The sequence below is a fragment of the Siniperca chuatsi genome, linkage group LG12 (assembly GCF_020085105.1).
Source record: "Siniperca chuatsi isolate FFG_IHB_CAS linkage group LG12, ASM2008510v1, whole genome shotgun sequence".
Taxonomy (NCBI): Eukaryota; Metazoa; Chordata; class Actinopteri; order Centrarchiformes; family Sinipercidae; genus Siniperca; species Siniperca chuatsi.
Window position 1 is genome coordinate 8,863,239 of NC_058053.1, and position 23,486 is coordinate 8,886,724.

Here is a 23,486-nt window from a genome sequence, read left to right on the forward strand (position 1 = left end):
TAGTGTTGCTCACAGTGTGGAAGCAGAGTTAGCATGCAAGGCACAACATTAAACCAACCACCTGTCCAAAAACAACCCAATTATCCCATCTCCCTCCCTTGTTGCATTATTGCCATAAAGTAAAAACCACAAGCAGATGTCCATGAAGAGGCGGAGATCCGTGAGACATCCCTCCTCTTACCATTGTCCAGTAAGTAAAAGACTGGACTGCAGTGGCTGGCTCTCAGACTGGCCACAGGCTCTGGCAGGACGCGTGGGTCATTGTGAAGGGAGGTTGGGTAATGAACTGGAATAGGAGATCCAACAGAACAGACTTTTCAGGGCAACAGGGGAGAAACAAACACGATGGGTGAACTGGATAACAGAGAGACTTGCAGGTAACAGGAAGGAAAACAGTTGAGAGGTTATGAAAACAAAAGGGTTAATAAGAAGGTTAAGGACAACACTATTCCACCAGCAATATGATACTCAAATGTTTTAGCAAGAGCAGTTATTACTATCACAAACAACAACAAATCACCACTACTTCTAACACCACAACTACTAGTCAAATGGGTCTCACCTCTAAGTCAGGTGTCCATTGCTTTTTAATCTGAACTCTTTCTGCTCTCCGCCTGTCTCCACAGGCTCCATATAGGGAGTCAGTCCTCCAGCTTTATTACACACGTCACTGTGACCTGAAATGTCTTTTAATGCTTCAAGGCAATGGGGGGGTTTTTTTGTACTATTTTTACAATATATACTAACAACACTTCTAAGTTCCAACAAGGCCTTTTTAACCATTTTAATACATGTATTTCAAACAGACAACAAATAATTTACCCCGCCATTTCACGGCCACTCTCAAATACCTGATACTGATAATGACAAATGTTTGATGACTGTAATGTAGACTCAAAGGAGAGCTAACTTTGGCAAACGAAACAGCAGAGTGCTGATATTCTTTCCTTTTTTTCCAGTGCTCTTGTTTGTTACCCAGCACCTGAGGCTGTGGCTGAAAAGCGGTGGGAACACTGACAGAGGACTTGCACTGCTGACAGGCTGACACGGCCAGTGTAGACTTTATTTAAAGTGTTGTTGCTACCCCTACTGCAACTCTATAACTAAGTAAACATTACATTTGTAAGGTCATTCATATGAGATAAAGTATGACAATGCTTGATCTTGGAGCCTCAACACTAGCACCAGACTCATACACACTTTTTCAAATAGATTCCAACATCAAAAGACTCCTCTTGAGCTATTGATTACATTGCTGACCACACATACACACATTGTGACTGCTTAAGCATATTGTTTAACAGCAAGTTTTACAGAAAAAAGTTAACACTTTCTATTACTACTTTATTAATAAACACAATACTGCATTTAAACACCAGTGTATCATCAGAGGCCCTATTTTTTGTGCAAAACAAACAGCTTTGGAGATGGTGACATCCTCATACTGACATAATCACACAGTTCATGCAGTTTCTTGGTAACAACCACTTTTTCCCACCAATCGTATATTACGTCCCTTATCCAAACAACACAGAGTCACTATGGTGACATATCTTTGTGCGTCATTGCTACCTATCCAACTGCATTACTACATTCCCAGTTTTGGCAGTAGTGATAACAACGTTGCATGTGAGTGTGCAACACAAAGTGTACAACAGTTTTAGTTGTGATTGTGTAGATCATTGTGTTTCAAAATAGTACAGCAAAATCATTATAAATGGAAAACATGATGACCAAACTTGTCTATAAACATGAATTAAGCTTAAGAAATCTTTTCTGTGACATACTTGAAATACATTACAAACATTTTTGTAACAAAAATGTGACAAAAAATGTTTAAGCTTGTCATAAAAATGTACACTATTTGCACATATAATTTATGAAACATATACCTATAATGGTTTATGAGTAGTAATATAATGCATAGGTTTTACTGTTTCTTATAGATATGGTAGTTGTAGAAAGTACACCAGCAGGGTATAGTTGAAAAATTGTTGGTAGGCTTATTTTAAGTTTTATCAAACCACCTTGAGTTGCATGGAGCTGAGCAAGTGGCATCAGTTCGGCACACTGTAAAGTTTCAGCCATCACCTCCTCCCTTTCTCCTCTGACATGCTCACCGCTAAATATATCCTGCCAGGTCAGGCACCGATCACTGGCATCTCAGCTTGTTAGTCCATCTCAAGACTAGGCCTGGTCAAGTAAGCCTCGCTACAGCAACAAGTTGCATAAAGCTCCCCAAGGAAATGTAATGCATAACCAAAACAACAGACCCCAGGACAAAAAAAAAAGACGACAATGGGAAGAATGTGGAGGGAGACAGGAGGGCAGGAGAAGGACCAATTACTGGGCCTAATGACAAAAGGAAGATAGGAAAAGGGTCAGAAAAAAAGAGAGGGAAAGATGCGTGAAGGAGTAGTGAGAGAGACGTCTGCAGTTAATGACACACAGGGTGAATCAGGACGATGGCTGGCTTCCTTAACAAGCTGTCCACGGTCTGTGTATGGCCTTGAACAGACACAACACACCTAGTGTGTGCCAGGGACAGCCTCTAATGGCCATAGAGAAGGGTGGAAGTTGATATTCAGCAGGAATACAAACCATGAACTCTTCGCCTATCAAGCAGAGCACAGCTGTGTCTCCTCATTTGTCGCCAGCCATAACCAGTTTAAATGTACTTTCCATCACTGCATTAATATTGTAGATTTTTTTTAAGCTGACAAAAAACTGAAGTTAGGTTGCACTGCTATTAACCATTGTTAACATTTCCACCTTGATTGCAGATTGTAATTCTGAAACTGTATTACGTTCAATGTAACAGCTCCACCAATCTGCCTTTTGTCTCCTCTCTGGGTAAATGTTAAAGTAAATCAGACACTTGATCACACTGTGTCGTGCTGTGTCTGTCCTTATGCTTTTCATCCATCTCTTCATAATTCTTCCATCTCCCTAATTAGCAAATGACAGGCCTGTAATGGAACAGAATGACCATGACCTAGTCCACATCACAATGCTGAAAGACACTCTGCCAAGACAGGAAAGAACACCTTGTCCTGGTTTTGTTATTCTGTTCTTATGCTCTCCTTAAGAGGCTGAAAGGCAAGGCTGGAGAGTGCAAATGTGACAAACAGATCACAAACAAACAGACAAAAAGGACAGCTTTTAAAAAGACAAGCTCAAGACAACCAATTTGTGTATCCTGGATATACTAATAGAGGAAACCATGGAAGTGTAGTGGATACAAATCTTAATCAACAAACATCAAACAACTTAATTTGCACAGTAATAAGAGACTTTGGAGTTCTAACAATGACTTGCAACATGGACAGGTCCCTAGCAGAAACATCTAGTCTAGTCAGGTCCAGTTTTTCTTGTATAGCCCTTAATCACTGCCACATCAAAAAAGGAGGAGGAAGTGAATGGTTAAATATTTCTGCTTTGCCATTTTGATTTGGCTTGATGATGAAAATGAAGCTTTTTTCCTTCATGGTTGAAATGCAGCAACACTGCTCACTTGCTTGTAGCACAGTCCTCCATCACGAAGCAGCTAAATGCTTTGAAAGCCAAAAATCTCAGGACCTGACGGAGTAATCTCTGAGTCATTGTTGAGTCACACTATTCACCCTCCTGCAGATACAGTGCATTGGTCTTTCTATGCTACTGGGCAACAAAATGCTTACATATGTGCCATACCTGCAAATAAGCATCAGTTGGAATATTACAAAGATTGTATTTGTCAGTTTGTACACATTTTGCCCCAGCCTTCAAAGTTTAGATGGAAAAGCAAGACTCAACTCAATAAACCAGTCTACTGTTGACTTATTTTCCACAGCACAACCAGGTTCTGTGTATACACTCCCCTAAACTAAGGTTTTGTGCAGACGTCCTTCACCCCAGCCAAATTCAATCCCTCCAGTGTGTTCTAGGTCCGCCCCAGGGTCTCCTCCCAGTTGGACATGCAAAGAACACCTCCAAAGTAGGCGTCATGGAGCCAAGTGAGCTCACCAGCTGTAAAGACAGGGGTAAAGCTCTGGTGCATTGTCAGCTGGGAAGTGGGAAGCAGCAGCGGCCTTGGTGGCCTGAACCCTGTCAAATAATTTTTTCAGAAGCATAAGAAGTGCCTTAGAGCTGGCAAAAAACCCCAAAGCTTTTATTCTCTGTAAAACACATCAGACTAATTTAATATTTGTATACAATGGCACCACTTTCATACCCTAGCACTCACATACTCCTCAGCATAAATGTATGAATTTATCTCCAGCTGATGATGTCTTATTACACAAAGATCAGCTGTGGCCTAGCCTTGTTTGTGAGAACAACACTGTTTCACTGTACCTCTGCTTAGTTCAAAGAGATAATATTTTGAGTTCCCAAACATCTTCCACTTCCCCTTTAGGATCACATTTTCCCAGAACTTGTATTACATAATTGCAAAGAGTTTTAAAGTTTCAAATCATTCTCCTTCTGTTGGCAGTTTGAACAGATTGAGTGCTATTTCTGGAGATTCAAGAAGATACTGTTAAATTGTTCTGAACCCATCTGAAAAGCAAAAATTGGCCATCAAGGCAAACATTAGAAACAGATGTCACACAGTATGTAAGTGTTTCAAGCCTGTCTTGGTGCTGATATTGAAACAGGCTCATCTTATACACCTCACAGGTCTGATGTAAAAAGAACACCAGTTTGTGGGGGTATTTTCATACATTTTAGGGGGGGGAAATACCAATACCATTAAAAAAAAAACTAAATAAAAACTATTCAACGTCATTATAAATGCTGCATAGTTTATCTATAAATCAACTAGTACTTAGTATTTCTATTATCTGTTACATAAAAGAAAGAGCACCAATAAATCTACTTGGTTTGAAATTAATTGTTTGGAAACTGAAGCCTTATAAAGCACACAGAGCCTCGAGGGCACAGCATGCTGTGTCTTAAGCACAGATTTACATGCTTACACACTCTCCATTTGACCTTTAAGTTCTGAAATTGCTGAGATAAAGTGTTGCCCCACGACAGATACAAAAGCGCCTGCTGGGAAATGTTCTCATCTCTCTCTCCCTCCATTATGCATTTTTTTTTCTTTCTTTGCAATCACAAACATACTCTCTTTTCATCTGCCCTGTCTCCATCCACACAGGCCTCAGCATACTACAAACAACATCATAGTTTAAACTCTCATCTACTGCATCCAACCTTTACCCAGTGCCCAGGGACGTCTTTCATTATCTTCTGATCTATGATATTCATCATGAGCTACCGGCCTCTCACATTGCAGCTTAAGTCTTTTAATCAACTTCCCACCATCATATCTACCATTGTACTGTATCTCCAAAGTGTGATCCTGATCCCAAAGCAGGCAACAAGTAATGAATTTAACATTAACTACAAACATTTCCATTATATGCTTCATCACACCTTTCCCTTCTAAAGAGGCATTTCTATTTCATTATACAACCTGTAGCATTTAATGCAAGTCAAGCACTGCTTCACTCTAACATGCCAGATATAAATGAATATTTAACCAGCTGTGAGAAGTATTATTTAAAAATTATGCAGGTTACTGCCACATGTTATCTACTGAAGGGTTATCACCACTGCTGCCAGCTGTTGTATCAACATTGGTTTAAGGTAAACATGTTATTGGGTCTTTGGCCATCGCTATGCTTTGCATTCTTTATCTTTAATCTCTGTCTCTCTAAACATGAGCTGCTGGCTTCTTTGATGCTATCCCAGGCCCTTCACAACAGTAGCGGGACTTATCACTTCACTCCAAGAGAAGAAGAAGAGTTGGACGAACAAGAAAGTCATAAAGAGGCATAGAAAGAGGTAGGGCAAATGAAAAGCGTAGTCTTTTCTCTGGCTTACCTTTGTGAAAACATGCAATCATTACACAGCATTGGAATAAAGGTATATACACAGTATACTGCAATCATACTGTCTGATAACTACATTACATTTTCTTTAACAACTTTCCACTGAAGAGGTGTGATACGTGCAATACGTCGATATAACAACATCAAATACGAGTTGCTATTTTACGCCGCTGTCATTCTCATCAGGTGAAGATGCTCTGGTGATGGGTGAGGTGTCCACAGACTGCATACTGTAGGTATAGCTCGCATTTAAAGACAATGGCATCCCAGCAAAGCTTCACAGTGCCAATCACAAAATACATTTCCATACAGGGAAGGTGGACTTGGTAGTGTGTGTCTGTGTGTGTGTGTCAGCAAGTTACCTGAGGTGGGCGACTTGCTTCTCTCCATGTCAATGGACTGCTGGTTGTCAGAGAGTTCAGTAAGGCCTGCCGCAGCCAATGGAAGCCGAGAGGAAGATAAAGTAGAATACAAACTATCTGTCAGATTATTTTAAGCTTGTCAGTCGTACAGACTTAACAGAAGTCAACTTGGTTGTTGTCAGCCACGCAGAGCCCCAAGAAAGAGTTTAGAGTACAGTTTATCAACAATCTTTGGTTTATCATCGCTGATAAACTGTATCAATTCCTAGTATTTAATTATTATTTGTGAAGGTGTGATTTTACGGGGATCAAGGTTTTTACTACCCCTGTGAATGTTTCTTAAGATTATTTTTGTCTTCCAGGAGCAGAGTGGCTGAAACCTGATGTGACGTGCACTACAATCTGTTCAATACATACAACATTTATTTTGAATTCCCAACTAGATTGCATTAAAATGTCAACATGACCATAATTAGGCATCTACAGTGCAGTATGTAGTGCAAATCTCATGATAAAGTGGCACACACAATCAAAATACAAAACAGAACAAACACAAACTTGAACAGAATCTGATCAAATCTGATCACATGCACCAAGCACAGGCCAGAATGAGAAGTCATACCTTTTTAAAAGACACAAATGCTGAAATTTCTAATTCTGGTTTGTTTCAGTCTGACTACAAATGTGTGGTGTTTAAGCCGCGTTCATTATGGCTTCATTAACAGCCTCACTGAGTCGTCACAGTTCAAAACATTTTGATTAATTTAATTATTTCTCTTCAGTAAAAGTTTCCAGCAAAACTTCTTAATACAAATTTTCTTTCAATAATTTACACTAGCTTTACAATTAAAGACGATTAAAGACACTGAAATAGACTCTGATTAAACCTTTATTGTAGAATAAAATGAAGAATTCCTTTGTAATTATCTACTGAAAGCACACGTTTTAGTTTTGCTCAGACAGTGGATGAACAAGGCTTTATTCACCCCACTAACTATGCTTCAGTTAAAATATACATCACATGGATCATATAATATTTATAACTACCCTTATTTAACAGACTCAAAGGAGTGGCTCTCTTTCTGCAAAGGACATACCATTGGACATGACTGGAATAGGCAAAATACAGATATGAAATAATCACTTTCATTCCAATCATCTCTTTGGTTTGCCCCTTTGCTTTCAGTCCACATCATCCCTCCCCAGTCCCTATGGCAACCATCTCTACCAACCATGTTGTCCTAGTATGTTGCACCAAAACACTGCCCAAAACGCCCCGCACACAAACACAGAGTCCCCCAGCCTTTAGGAAGGCCCGACTTACTCTGATAGGATGTACGGATCCTTTTCTTTGAATCTGAATAAAAGTTAGACAGGCCGCGCATGCAAAACTCTGTCAGGCAGGCCCACATGCCCACACCAGCAGCCACAGTGTCACCATAAGGTGGGAGGAGAAGGAGAGGGAAGGAAGGAGTGGTGGAAAGGATGGAGGGCAGGAATAAAGAGTGAGAAGTGTAGGTAGAGATTCGGGGCAGGAAGAGATGAGAGAAGACAGGGAGGCGGGAAAGACGGAAAGGTGGCGGAGAGGTGTATAAGTAAGGAGGTAGAATGGTGAAAGGAGAGAAAACAAAGTAACAAGGTAAGGAGGGAAAGAATGTATGGGTAAAATAAGGGAGGAAGGATGGATGGGCAAGGGTTAAGAAATTTTAGGACAGAGGAAAGGGAGGGGACGAAAAAGGAGGGAAGGGGGAGAGAAAAGAACACACAGGCTTAGAGTGGAAAAGAAAGTGAGCAAGCAGCAACTGAGTTAGTGTCAGGGGAGGAGAGACAAGATATATCCGCTACTGCTGCAAACCCCAGAAACACTGATGTGATTGGTCATTTGCACAAGAAGTAAACTACTGTGTTAGCAGGTAACATATCATTACATACAAAGCAGCATCAAAATAAATCTATTGTTGCATCAAATAATTGGTTTACATTGCATTTTGTTTTTCCATAGCCCTACTGTCTTAACATAGTCAGGCTGGTATTAATAATGCATTATACTATAACTAGAGAAACACACCTAAAATGATAAATAATTAAGCATAATTTTATGTAATGAGTATACTAAATTTGATTGACATATATATAGTATACACATACACATATGTGTGGTGACAACAGCTAAAAATGTTGTGGGAAGGACAGAAAACTATGTTTTCAAAAGTTGGAATACTACAAGAAGAGAAGAGGCCAACAGCTTAAAGACAGTTTAGCAAGTGCCATATATTTCATTTGGCCTTTTGACTGTGTTTTTAAAGTTTTGTCTTCAGTATTATATCAACTCCAGCATAGCTAGTGCTTGAGATCTTAACACCACCACCTGGGGTACAGAAAAAGGGCACAGTTGCCTGCTTTCATTTTTCCTTCCGACTCCAAATTGATTTTAAAAGACCCAACACAGAAAGACTTTTACAAAAGAGGAAGTTGGGAACAATAAGTGCTGTGGTAGTCAATAAATGCACTTATGCAACCGCAAATGAAAAGAGAAAAGCCGAAAATCATTCCTACATCTACCTTGATATTCTCCTTCAAACAAATCCTGAATACAGGTAAAGCATTTCCAGCAACACTTGTGGGAATTATGTAATAAGATAGCTCAGTACTAAATTGCTTAAAGGACCATAGACATCAAAAATATTAAACCACTGTAGCTGCTATGCCTTAAAATCCAGAGGTTAGTGTAGGGTGAAATAAGAAAGGTGCGGCTTGTGTTTAAGACAATTTCTGTACGGCAGGCTTAAATATCTTTAGACCATCACCAGCCAAGATCAGTAGCAGAGAAAAGGGAGGCAGGGGTCAGGAAATACAATGAGACCTCTGTGGCTTTTGACTACAGATCTATGCTCAAGCAGGACTAAAAACAGAAAGGAAAATCAAATGACAACATGCATAATAATGCCAACGTGGAATGACACGCAGCCTGTTAACATGCACTTCATATCATAGTGCAGATCTGAGACAGGCATACGGAGATGGGCGGGTGTTTTTGTCTTTGTATGTTATTGTGTGAGAGAAAAAGAGCAAAGAGAGGAAAGAAATAAGGTTGGACTGATACAGGTTTTTGAATGCTGATACAGACACCTCTAATTTTGAATTTTACTTGTTGATGGACTATATTTTCTGCAAATAGCCAATATCTCTAAATTTGACCCCTTTCATGTCAATTTAATCAATGTACTTACATATGTTTGGTGTTTACCAGAGATGTCAATTTCTATCAGGGTAAAAAAGCCTCTGATACAGTTTTTAGACCATTTGACATTAACACTGAAACCTAGGCAGTGGTGGAAGTATTCAAATGTTTTACTTAAGTAAAAGTAGAGAAGTACTGCCACAATATATATAATATAAATATATAAATATCAAAAGTAAACATACTCGTTATGCAGAATGGCACCTTTTAAAGTGGGATATTATTATATATTTTATATTCTATAACCAGTGGTGGAAGCAGTATTCAGATAATTTATTTAAGTAAAAGTAGCAATACCACACAATAAAATACTTACATGCAAACTCTTAATTAGGAAAAAGTTAGTAAGTACTGTATTATCAGAAAAATGTACTTAAAGTATCAAAAGTAAAAGTATGCAGTCGAATGGCCATGACATACTGTATTTCATATTATTGAGTTTAACTATCTTATATACTGATGGCCAGATTAAACTGTGACAATATTCAATATTCATATTTTTATATTAATATACGTACTGTATAAGTACCTCAAAAAGTATTTAGTTTTCTTCCACCACTGAAAATAGGATAGTAGTAAGGATGATAATAATAAAAGGTATCATTTCATCCTTCTCTGGAATCTGGTCAAACTGTCACTAATGTCTAGGGGAAACCCTTAACCTGACCAAATGGTATTGATCAGGTTAAGGGTGCGGTGGTATTGATCAAGTATACAGGAAATATAATTAAACCACCTGCACCACTGATATCAGATTATTCATGATAGATAGATAAGATTTGCATTATAGATCAATCCAACCTTAGAAAGAAAAATAGGAAGAAGTGGGAAAGAAGAAATACCTGTAGAGAGGGAGAAAGGACAGGAGAATAGAAAATAGATGATAGTCTGGATGTAATGACATTTGTTGACAACTTACTGTGTGGATGCACAGTGAGTGTAAGTTGTGTACGTGCATGTGTAGCAGGATCCCAGAGGTGTGTGTGTGTGTGTGTGCTACCTGAGGTGGACTGTCTGTTCCTGCGGGGGGAGCGGGTAAGACGTTGGTAGGGGTCAGCAGCTCCATACAGATCCAGTGTTGACATACACAACAGGATGGTTTTCTGCAAGTAGTCCACCACCGCTAGGCCATTACAGTTCCCAAACGCCAAACTGGACACACACAAACACAGCAAGGAGGCACGTGCACATGCACAGACAATTGCATTTACATGGAGAAAAGGTGTTATTCAGCTGAGACATGTACACTGTTGGCAGATTTATTTCACCAGGTTATTTTCATTGACATTAAAGGTGCTACATGTAACACTATCAAACACTGTCAAATTAACTTTGACATTTTGGTGTAATTACTGTCAACAAAAGCCTGTCTTTATCTCACACTGTTATTGCTGCTGTTTTTGAATATTAATACCACATTTCCACCATTGCCACCTGCTACCCCTCACTGCTCTAGAGCCTCTGGCTTAACTGATCAAGAGGAACTTGTTGGCAGTAATGTCTCTGTTTGTCTTTGTACAAAAGATGTCCCAGTTGATCAGGCACTGACCAGCATTAGACGATATTCACAACAAATGATCGGTGGTCTCTAAATTCAAATTACAAAATAAGTGAGACGAATACATAAATGTCACTCAAACTTGCTGCTGCCCAGTCCATCATTGCTCTCCTGCATTCACCGAGCAGATGTCTGCTTCAGTTTACATTACTGTCACATGGTCAAGTCATGACAGCAACCACAGTGTTGTCTCTAATTTGGAAAATTGTGAAAAGTGTATGAAAGGGCTGTTGTCATGTACTCTATGTAAACAGATATTTCAATACCACAAACATGATAACGGTTTTGAAAACACATCACTCAGAATACACTAGAAAACTAACAAGGGCAAAGGCAGCAGTGGCCAAACCCTAATTCAGTCTTTCAGTATAAGCGACACTAAAACACAGCTTGAGCCTTACAACACAAAGAGCGTAAAATACTTTACCAGGAAACCATGACATTCAAGAAAAATGGTGCCGAAGAAAAGAATCCTGTTACAGCGTGTCGTCTCTGTTATTGGGATAATAGCAACTTTAAACAATGTCTCACTTTCTACTCGCAATTTCAGAATGTCTATCTTTACTGTTGTACAGAGCTTCATTAATTTGACATACATTTAGCCAAGAGAAGGCTAATCCCAGTAAAAACCTACAACAGAGTAATTTTAGTAATGTGTAAAGACATTAATGTGGCAGTGATTGATTGCTGTTAAAATGTTTCACGTAGAGCCTTTGTGTGATGTGTTTTTATGTTGCTGTGTTGTGATGTTATGCTTCCTTTGTTATATTATGTGCTCTGTCACCACTTTAACATGGCGTCAGTGATGTACAATTATTATATTTTGTTTGCACCAATAATCATTATTGTGATTCAAGTACAACATATACTATAGTTAAGTAAAAAGAAACAGAAATATTCTCTTTTCCTTTTGTGTGAGTCTAAATGTGTGTGTGTGTGTGTGTGTGTGTGTGTGTGTGTGTGTGTGTGTGTGTGTGTGTGTGTGTGTGTGTGTGTGTGTGGGTGTGCGTGCATGCATGTGTTTTCATAAGAAGGTGTGAGGGAGCAAGCGAAAAAGAATAAAACAAAATAAATCAATTTCCGCAATTCTATTCAAGCTGTGAATAGCTTCAGAGGAGAGAGGCAAATGTTGGCCCTGCCTTGACCCATAAAGAGCTTTTTAAAAAGGAGCTTTATGGGTTTCTGCCGACAGAACTTCTATTCACAGCAAAACCATACAAGTGGTCTTAAAGCACTCTGGGCTCAGGAACTTCTCTTATTCAACTCCAGCACAACAGGAAAACTGAATTATATAAAAAATGTGAACCATTACTTATAGTCAACATCATGTACTTTACAAAGTATCACATTATCCAAAACAAAAGAAAGAAAAAGACAGACACAAATTATGACACGTCAGCTCACTAGTGGCTTGGAATAGACTAAGGGGTCCAGTATACTATCTTGAAATTAACTGCTCTCCCTACATGCACAATAACACACTTACACACACATTCACATGACAGACTGGCCTGTTTAACCTCCCCTCTCCATGTTTCTCGCTGCTACTGGTGCTGACAACTGCTATTCACTAGCCACCACCCTGGCCTTTACTCTCTTTATTCAGTGTTACAGCTATGGCCACAGAAAATATGGTGTTTTTTTCGGATTGGCTGGCAGGTGTTTGTATGTCAGGACATCTCAAACCTAGTTACAGGAAACTTAAATACCGTTTTAACCCTGTGCTCAGGGTATATTAACTGCAGTAAATCGTAGCAACACTATTAACCCTAACCATGCAGGGGTAAATGTACTACAAACCTAATATTTTACCTCTAACCCTATCTATCATTTCCTTATGTCAGAACAGCTTGTTGTGGATTATCACTTGCTAAGCTATTGCTAAACTAATAATGCTACTGTAATATCTGCTTGGTGCTGCTAACTGGTGCTGGTACTTCTATTCGTTGGTCTGCAACCACAACTCAACATATATTAATGGAGAAACAGGCCAATGGAGACACAGATACACATAGACAGATGGGCAGAACTATGTATACACACCAGCATTCTGTGTGCGGTTTAGTCAGTGTGTTAGATGATTTCTGGAGGTTTAAGTTTGAACCACTGTCAAACTGTCCTCTCTTGCTGCCATTTGGGACCACCAACATGTAATTCCTCTGTTACAACTTATAACAATAAATATAACTATCTGGTGCTTAGCTAGGTTAAATCTATGGTGTAAACCAGCCGTTTACAGTTTCTCAGTTAATTAAAAAGCCATCTTGGTCTCTCAGGTGTCTCTCTTGGTGTAAGTTTCCTTTATCTTCTTCACTTCCAATAATGCTGTTATGAGAGCACTACAAAGCTTAATAAATATATTAATATAAATATATTGTTCAATTTAAGGTACCATTGCACCATGACAACAATCAGAGATCTTAGAAGGCATCCAGTTTTGTCTATAATTTGTGCAAACTCCTCTAAACTATAACAGTGTTTGTAACAGGGATTGCTGTCCCAAGTGCAGACTGGCAAAGATATGGAACCGATCAGCACCATGGATAAATAATGAAAAAATGCCATATTCCTAATCTAGACAGACAAATGAATAGTCACACATGCATAGGGCGACCAGCTGACAGACAGACTGTCATGGATCTACAGACTTACAGGCCATAGGCAGAGTTGATGTCCAGGCTGGTGATCTGTTGTGGAGGTTCTCCATCTATCCACAGCAGCTGGATGACCAGCTCCGCCTGGTAGCCAGGAGGAACCCGAACCATCCGGTCCTTCACCCTGAAACAGACAAAGAAGAGTTTAGAGTACTGTGTAATATACAAACAGTACAGTACTTATTGAGAAAGAGACACACAAACCTGTTTGCTTCCATCATGAAAATTCACTGGAAAAGTGTCAATAACTAACGGCTACCCTTATCCCCAGACACATCAGAAAGGACATTGTAGTGCAAACACTATGGCGTCGCCAGTTTAGATTTGACCCACTATATATATAAGTCACAAGCAACAACAAAAAAATGTATTAAAATTAAAATCAACAGAAGAGCATTCATGTCCAGTGTTTCCTTTTCTGTAAGCTGGATCATTTATCACAATGACTATTGAATTATTTCTAAAAGAGGTGGGTCATTGGTCTCCTGTTCCAAGTTAGGTTGTCTATTTGATACAAATATCCATTTTGGTTACAAACGACACCAGACTAGAGGGTCTTCATCACTAGCTACTTGTTTCGTCAACATGTAATTGTGCATTACTGTAATGTTCTCATAAACAATTCCTGGCACACTACAAGACCAAATGATTTGTTAAAACAGATAATTGTTGTTATTTGTTGCAGAGAAACTATGCTGTGTGTGAGGAGAGCTTACTTAAGGCAGGGAATGCTGTATTTGATACCCTCAGGTGTCCCACTGCTGGGGCTAGCTGGGTGTTGGTGGTGGGGTGAGTGGGAGCCGGGCTCCGAGAAGCAGGGATTGTTTTCATTCTCGGATGGAGAGATGACATCCTCCGACTCACACTGTAGGCGCACCTCTAGTGACTGAGGATGACACAGATACAAAATATGGATCAATCTACCTATCATACTGTAATAGCCAACTAGTCACAATAACTATGTTCAGTCCTGTAACTATGTGACTACGTCAGTGAACTACATCCGGTGAATTAGTGTTATGCAGATGCAGGTTCCCGACAATGTTAGACATTAGACAACATCAGATCTTCCTCCAAAAAACACAATGATTGGAGCATAACATATTCTTGAAAGACAGTCACGTAAGATTTCGTAGCAGGAAATTGGACCTTACTTGCACTCCTTATAACTCACTCACCACTATCTGAGTGTTGGCATCATATTTGCTGAAGCGATACAGGATGATGTGGGCTGAGATGCCAACCACACAGAAGATGCGACTCTGGGGGCACCAGCTGACCATTTGAATAGCAAAGGGGTCTTCCTCCACCAACTCGGCCGCCCGGCCCTCACCTGGCTTTGGCTTCTCAAACACTTTGGAGGTCTTCAGCTTGTACAACATCTGTAGTGTGACTAGTTAGAGAAATACAAAATATACTGTAAATGGCAACACGCATACATTGACAAACATGAACAACTGGCATTGCCAGGGGTGGAAGCACCTACAGTGCAACGGTATGGTATGATTGTAGTGTTTTGGGCGACAGTGGACTTCAGTGGTACGGATGGAAAAGCTTTATCAGGCTGTGGCTACACAAACTTATAGGTAGGATAAATTCAAAGTTGGTTTTGGGCTTCACATGGAATTTTTATGATAATAATAAAAAGGATAAAATAACGAGCCTTATCCTTTAAAAGCCCTACCATCTGCCTTTGAATTCAGTTTTGCTGAGCAATTTACATTTTGCTATTCTCCACTATCCAGATAATACAATTTTTATATTTCAAGATTTCATCTCTCCATTTGGTGAGCCATTTTCATCATGCACAACTATGATTAGTGCAGCTGTATAAAAGGCATTAGGCAAGTAATGTGACTGGCTGAGAGGAAAGTGATTATCACCACAGGCCTCTGATTTATATTGCGTTTCACCCTAACTCACACAAAACTGTGCTGAGCCTTTATCAACAAAGATGCTTGGAAACATGCAGCCTCATGGTTTGTTAACTTTAAGGATGCGTTGATCAAAGAGGGCTGGACTTGAGTCATTCATAACAAAAATAAGTGTAAAGTAATGTTGAAAAACATGCGAGAACATAACCTTGTGTGTGTGTGAATACTAGCATATTTCACATGTATGAATATACTGAGGTCTAGCATGTTATTACCACAGAAAGTTAGCATAGTAGCTAACTAGCATGCCAAGATACAGTAGCTTTAGGGTGGTATGGTTTGTCTAAACTCTGTCTGTTAGGCTGAGATAAACCTGTCTCACTAAGCAATCAATCTATAGCTAGAAAGTCTAGGTAGATATGGTGCAATGCAAGTAAATGTCATCCTAACCACAGCTGTCAATTAAATTTCCCTTCAAAAGATTTTGAGAAAACCACACATTTAGATGCTGGAGTTTTAGTGTGTACCCATCTGTGAACATTACAATGGGCCATGTGCCTAATTTGTTGTGGAGCATCGCATATCACAATGGTGCTATTAATTTGCTTTGAGTTCAGAGCCCATGGCAAATCTGAAATTACTCACTATGGAATTCGTGAAAAAGAAATTGTTTATTCGAGCATGCTGTGTAACAAAAGCCTGAGCTGAACAAAATGTATCACTTCAGTATAGCTCAGAGACCACGAGAAAGACAGAAAAGTTTACAGAGTGGACTTACTTGCAGATGCATCCCAAAACTTAATTGATCCGTCAGCATGTCTGAACAAAGAGAAAGGATAGTTGTTTTGTCTATTAGGTGTCTTAATTACTCAGGATCAGGAAGTTAAGGGAAAATATAGGGGATACAACCTTACTCCTTGCTTTAATGCCACAAATTCCCAACTGTAATAAACGTTACAGCTATCTTAGAAGTTATCTTAAAAAATTGGCAGTGACGATTACTGATTTTAAATGTTACACTGTGCAGGAATCATCAACCATTCCTTATGGTTTCTAATAGCTGAAAAGTGATTGTGGGACAATAAAAATACTATGAGCCAAGAGTTTAAGCATTTTTAGGTTTTTCACACTGTGTACTAAAGAGAAAATATCTCCATGTTGGCCTCATATGGCTGGACTGCTGCTGATACCTGTGAGTGTTGCCTAGAAGCAGCCACCACCCAGTGTACATGCTTCAGAGCAGGTTAACATCTCTGTCAAACCCTTACAATGCAGTATGGCCCCAGGGTGGCTGTGCTGGGTTGGCACAGATGCAAATACCTTCAAAATACTGCTCAATATTTGTGACTTACCCTGTGATGATGATCTCTGGATAGGTGCAGGAGCCTAACGTCCACGTTCCTCCGCTGATCGGCCACTCCTGACATGGTTACAGATAGAATGTTGATTAGTTTGAAAACTCAATCACATCATCTTTTGCTTTTCTCCCACTGGGCCCTTTTGGTAAGATTTCGCTTTATTCCAAAAACACATGCTTTCATCCTCAAATGCAAAACTGTACTGATAAAAATTACTCATATGTTAATGATAACCCATAATTTAATTCAAGTTCATAGCAGTAATTATTTTGTAAGACTGTATTTTTTTCATAAATTCTGAAGATCATTCAGATTGCAGTTTAATGTTGGTAACCTTGAGAGATCAGAAACAAATAGCCAAAGCAGTGGTCTGCACAGGCACACCACATATAAAGAAATCACTTTCACTGAGAACATTACTAAAATGTGGTTTTAAATTAAACCCTTGTAATATGCTCAAACATTGCAAGTAGAATTAATTACCAAAAATGACTGAAACTGACAAAAAAAAAAAAAAAGACAAAAACATCACAGAAGGAGGGTATTCCTCCCTCATACTTTCCCTTTCCTACCCTTTGGCTGTAGCCGGTCTTCTTGTGTTTAGCTCCTATAGAGTAGAGGATGGGGATAATGTCGGGCGGACACTCTGCAAAATAGGCTGTGCAGGTAACTGGAGACTCATGGACGTCCATGGGGTAAGGGTTCTCAAAGACAGGGAAGCTGCAAGATATATGCACATGATATGCTATAGTATAACTTACACCACTATGGCAAAACGGGCAGAAAGGAAAGTTGAAGTCATAATGAAATAACAAGGAGATATTTGATCTGCCTACATGAACACTGCCTGTTAATTCAATGAAATCAGAAAAATGAGGCTATATACTGTGTATCAGCTAACAAATCTACACCCTCTAGGTGCAGGCCACTGACTTATTAATTGACAATTAAAACACAATTAGCGGCTAAGCAAAGAGCTGACAATGTCGACAAAGACAATCTGGACAAGTTAAAACTACAGTAAGCCTTTAAGCTTTAATTAGGTAATGTAATTTACAATATACCCTCTGACTCATACTGTAGGCCTACTTTATAGTGTTTTGCTGCTATTCAAATGTATCCCCTGGCCTTAGGTATTAATCTATCAAAACTGCACCACATTAGCACCTTTCACCTTCACCTTCATTCCTTCCAATAGTGATAACAAGTTAATTTAACTGGAGTGGTAGCATTTTCCCTGAGAGCAAAGTGGCATGTCATGTGTGACATTCAAAGGACAACATCTGACCTCTCGTTCTCCCTGAAGTATACACTCGAGTGACATTGGTTAGTTCTTTAACTCTTTCATTTTGTTATTGACTGTGACAGGATTCGGCTTATGGATAAAGTATGGGATAAGTAGTGTTTTCCCCCGAGGTGATGCCAGGTGATACCATCTCATGTCAAAAGTTGACACGTGATGATGGGACTCTCACTTTGCTATCAGTCACATACAGCTTAGCTGCTGGAAGGTGTGCTCATATACGTGAAACACATACTTGCTCTGTGTCAGATCCACCACGATTAAGTCCTTCTCTAAGAGCACCACCACTGCGTAGGGCTCCTGGACCTCTGTAAGACACAAAGCCAAACTGAAGAGGATAACGCTTAATCCATATGTACATCTGTTACAACTACACACATAAATACTGTGGACTTTTTAAAGTGTTAGGATAATATTTCTTTTATCTACAGCCCTCTTTATGGCACCCAAGAAAAATTTCTAACCCAAACATAACTCGAGTTTGTGCCTCTAATGTAATCATCATTTTTACATTTGAGAGTTTTAAATTGTTGATTAAATTCGAGACACGGACACAGTCACAGACACGGAGTAGCTCAGGTTGTTTGACAACACTCGCTGCTGTTTTGAAGACATTTACAGAATCCTCAACCCTGCAGGTGTGAAAAATATTCAACCTGCTGCACAACAGAAGAGTCTTTGAGGACTATCGACATGTCTTAAAAAAGCACGAGTTTGACTTGTGTGTAATCTTTTAAGGGAACAGTATTTCATTTGTGACCTGGATGTAATCAAAAGACTACATGAGACACACATACTAGGGCTAACTTTACTCACAGACTTTTTTGGTTTGTGTATTGATTCTTTTAAAGTTAATTTTCAATGCTTTAAGCAACACAAACAAGATTCCATTCCCCTCCAGTTTATTGAGACAATATCTCAAAACTTTAACAAAAGAAATGTTCTGCATGCCTTTAAAACCATAAAAACCACTGAGCTGAATCCAAAAACTATGTGACACTGGTTTTGTCATTGTCTTTGTATGCACTCACCGTTGTTGTATGGAGTCTCGCAGAGCGCCATGAACTCTACAATAGGATAGTCCATCTCCAGCACAGTGATAGCCTTGCCGTGCATGATGGTTAACGTTGGTCTCCGTCCTGCTTTGTCATATGATAGACCCCCAGAGAAGATAACAAAAGGCTCGCTGTTGTGGAGGGAGAACAGGACTTTAGGAAGACGTGGTCTGTATCAATGCTCGTAGTTGAAACTGATCAGCCAAATAATGAAATAAATGACAGAATGAATGACTAAATCAATTTATCAGTCAGTTAAACTATTTATAAGACATGTGGCTTAAAATCTATTTATTAGCCACTGACCAAATAAAATAAATGAAAAAAAGAATAAATAAAATCTGTATGTATGTATACATTCTATATTTTGTTTGCTGATTCTCTCATTTATATCACAATGCTTTTAACTGTATAATCCATTACAATTAAATTACAATTTGTAATTTCACTCACCCCTCCCTATGAGCACATTTTAAGGGGCTACAATCATGCAATAGCTTTTTGCTTCTGTTGCTGGCTTATGATTATCACCAAGTGGGGTGTCAAAAGCAACCATCTTGTTATCACTACATAATGAAATAATCACAGGATAAATCTCCCCGTTATTGCATTCAAATCATAATTTAGAGCAATCAGGAAACTTAAGACTTCATGAAAACAGGCAATCTGGATCTGAACATTTCCTTAAAAAGCACATACCTGTTCCTCGAGGTCTTGTACTCTACTTTGAGTATGGGTTTACATGACTCCTTTCTCCCATCCTTCTGTATCTTTCCTGAATTAGAGGAAATAGCAAAAGAACAGACATCATTTCAAGAAAATACCACATTTGCTGTAAACATCTCCTCTTAGCTCCACTGAAACTAATACACACTTTTTGGTATGTATGCAAGTTGATCAGTTTACTTTTTGTGTAACATTAGACAAATCATGAGCATGCTGTAGTACATGTTATTTCAAATACCCACAAGAGTATAAATGCGAAGGGAAATTGCTGAAAATTGCAAGATTACAGAGTTTCATAATGTAAAATAATGGACAATGGCCTTGAGGAGCAAAGCACTGCAGCATTAAAAAGACACATTAAGAAAACAAAAAACAGAACATACAATGAACCAACAAAGCAGAAACTATGTTTATATACAACTGTCATTGAAGGCTTTGTTAATTTTTCCCCCCATTTTAAGCTATTCATTTTTGTTAGCATAACTACCTCCATAGCTGCTTTATTCAGTGGACCAATGCACCACTCCAAGCTCACAACCCTTTCCTCCACAGCTGTAATCATAATGTAAGTAATAATGGCAACTAATGTGTCTCTTCATACAACTTACCATGACAAAGTTCCAGCAAAAAAGTGTTTTTGTTCCTACTTTCCACTTCATTTTCTGATTACTATGTACTGTGTTTCCCCATTCTTTTTTTCAGGGAATGGCAGACCATTATCAGAGTTAGCGCATTAAAAAGAGATATTTTTCTCCTGCTTCACATAATGAAATTACTTTGCCTTTGATATAATGAGGAAGTCTCTCAGCTGGAAGACAGTGGGACCTTGGGTTTTACCTCATGGGCATAGTGCTCTGAAAAAAAAAGTCTTTCTAAAAAAATGAAGAGATAGAATTTCTGTGAGACTTTACTGCTCCTGCGTTTACAAAATGGAATACAGCAATTTCAAATATTGCCCTCATGCTAGATCCTAGATAACAGCAAATGAAAATAAAAATCATGTCTTTAATAAGCCTATTGACCATCTATTATCTATTATTATATATATATATATATATATATATATATATGTATATATATTTTTTTATATATATATTTTTTATATTTATATTTTGTCATTATGTAATACAATCTGGGCTGCATTACATTTCCTACATATACTTGTATGTACATGTGATTTCAGGTGGTTTTAAGTCACACATTGCCTCTAATCCTCTATCTCTGTTAGGCAGTCAAAGCTCTGGGTAACGGTGACTTATCATCACTGATAAGGCTCAAAGGTACAGGATTACAACACACACTGAAATGTCAAACCAGGAAAGGACAGAGAAAGGGAAAGGAATAGCAGACAAATAAGAGTGAATGGTCAAACCTCTTGGTAATGCTTTGATATCAGTCAAATCCACAGATTTACCCATAACATAGTCTAAGCATTTGTTGTTGCATGTCAATCTGTGCATGTCTATGTTTTTACTATGTAATCTGTACAGGAGGACACATATGAAAGAAAAGTCACATGAAACTTAAAATCATCATCTTATTTAAGTTGTTTTAATGACTAACTGCAAGACAGTTGACTAACCCATTTATAGTTGATTCCCACCTCACCTTGTGACCTAGTTTTATTTTTTCAATTTCTGTACACAGTCTATTAGCTCTAACTCTCTTTTTGTTATCTATTTTTTCATGTCTTTCCGTTTAATTAGTTGTCTTTCTCCTTAACATAAATGTCTCTGTACCCTCTGTTCCCTGCTTTGTCCATCTTCCGTGTCCTTTCACCTTATAGCCATCACCCTCATCCTCCTTCCCTTCAGGTTATGCAACATTCCACATTCATTAGAGCAAGCATTAGCTCAAACTGTCTGATCATTTGTCTCTCAAAGACACAAATAAACTAAAACCTTGACTGCTACGTTCCAGTAGCTGTATTAACAACACTGTTGCCATAACAGATATTCAGTCAATTTGGGTTACTTTCTGATGAAGGCTTTTTTCCATCAGGTACGTTCAAATCGCATAGCATATTAGACACAGTTATACAATTTGACTTGGCTGTACTCCTAGAATGCACTCCTCTCCAGCAACAGGACATAGACAATAAAGTACTTATTTTACACAGTACTTTTCATAATGCTTTCTGTACAAAAAAATCCTTTGCCTATACTATAGTATATGTATACGAATATCTAACTTTGAATGGTAGATAGACTCCCCATCTCTGGATAAGCTACTTGTTTCTTCAAAATTCTGAAAAACACGGACATGTTAAACAACAAACATCACTGTATGCTGATTCATTGAATCAATTCAAAATAATATTGCTGTTGATTTATTGTCATGATGAAAAAAAAATTGAATTAGAAAGCATATAATACAAAAAGTGACGTGAGGCTGCATGATTGCTATGGCTAATGGCCTTGCTGTGGCATTGTCAGTGTTAGTGGTGATACAATTATTTGGTGTTGTCGGTGGAGAGCTCCTACAGCAGGCTCAGACCGAGGTGGACAGCAGGCCTCCAGTCTTCCTCTATCTCACAGCATGATATCTGAGCACAACAAATAGCACAACCAGTGACAGCAGCATCCAACAAGCAAAGCAGCAAGCTAAGCAAACAAAACAATACAAAGGTAATGTGAGCACTAAGGCATTAAAAATAGGATGGCAAATCACCACAGATGCGGTGGGTGTGGTGGTGTGATGACTGACATACAGTGTCCTGCCAGAATCAGCTCATTTATCTAGTTTGGAACAGACTAAGTTAATTTATTTACTACTAGAACAGCGGGAGACTGTTTCATTCCCAGAAGATGATTTTTACTGTTTACTCGTCTTCATTTTCATATTCTTAGTTCACCTCTATTCATTTTCAGCTCCATCTGTCCTCTTCCTTTCACTTCCTTTCACTCTTGCCCTGTGTAATACAAACTATCTGACAAATATCTGGTACATAAACAATCTGTGTATTTAACTACATCTTAAGGCCTGTTGCCCTGTCCCTAACATTCATCGCTCACGTCCTTCCCTTCCTGTTTGTGATTTTGCCAGAGATACAGCTCACAGCAAGGGACTATTCATCACCAGAAATCTGACAAGGTCAGGATGCCCTGCCAGTACACAAACCACACCAGAGTAGGAGGGAAACAGAAGGAGGACTAGCCAGAGGAAGAGTACATAGAATTACATGCGGCGTGGAAGTCATTCTCACCTGACAGCCAAATTTTCTAAACATCACACATCACAATGACTGTCATTTGCAGATTTGCTTTGTCATGCATTCTAAATGTGCAGACACCTGGCAATGAGCTTGGTCTGAATAATACAGAGTTGATGGCTGGCTACATTTACAAAAAAACACTCTACACAACCGGCTGCATTTGGGCAACAAACCCTTGAACCAGGAGTGGCCCCAGAAATTCAATGACAGTACTGTATGTTCCCAATGTTTGTGATATATGATGCATCCCAGAGGGACAAATTCC

The 23,486-nt window shown here is 38.9% G+C and overlaps 1 protein-coding gene across 13 annotated transcripts in view; it reads right to left on the minus strand.

Annotated features, from left to right (window-relative positions):
- stxbp5l (syntaxin binding protein 5L) overlaps nt 1-23,486 on the minus strand; it is a 144,652-nt gene that overhangs the window by 24,670 nt on the left and 96,496 nt on the right. For 4 of the 13 annotated variants that reach the window (XM_044216931.1, XM_044216930.1, XM_044216933.1 and 1 more), the window contains 13 exons: nt 19,981-20,056; nt 19,258-19,412; nt 18,462-18,534; nt 17,496-17,643; nt 16,918-16,985; nt 16,344-16,384; nt 14,870-15,084; nt 14,408-14,577; nt 13,690-13,815; nt 10,480-10,631; nt 7,563-7,631; nt 6,239-6,304; nt 182-286 (listed from right to left, as the gene is read on the minus strand). In XM_044216931.1, coding sequence (XP_044072866.1) covers nt 182-286; nt 6,239-6,304; nt 7,563-7,631; nt 10,480-10,631; nt 13,690-13,815; nt 14,408-14,577; nt 14,870-15,084; nt 16,344-16,384; nt 16,918-16,985; nt 17,496-17,643; nt 18,462-18,534; nt 19,258-19,412; nt 19,981-20,056 — 1,464 coding nt within the window. The remainder of the gene's footprint in view (nt 1-181; nt 287-6,238; nt 6,305-7,562; nt 7,632-10,479; nt 10,632-13,689; nt 13,816-14,407; nt 14,578-14,869; nt 15,085-16,343; nt 16,385-16,917; nt 16,986-17,495; nt 17,644-18,461; nt 18,535-19,257; nt 19,413-19,980; nt 20,057-23,486) is intronic. The other 9 variants (XM_044216934.1, XM_044216935.1, XM_044216940.1 and 6 more) reach the window with 3 other exon arrangements.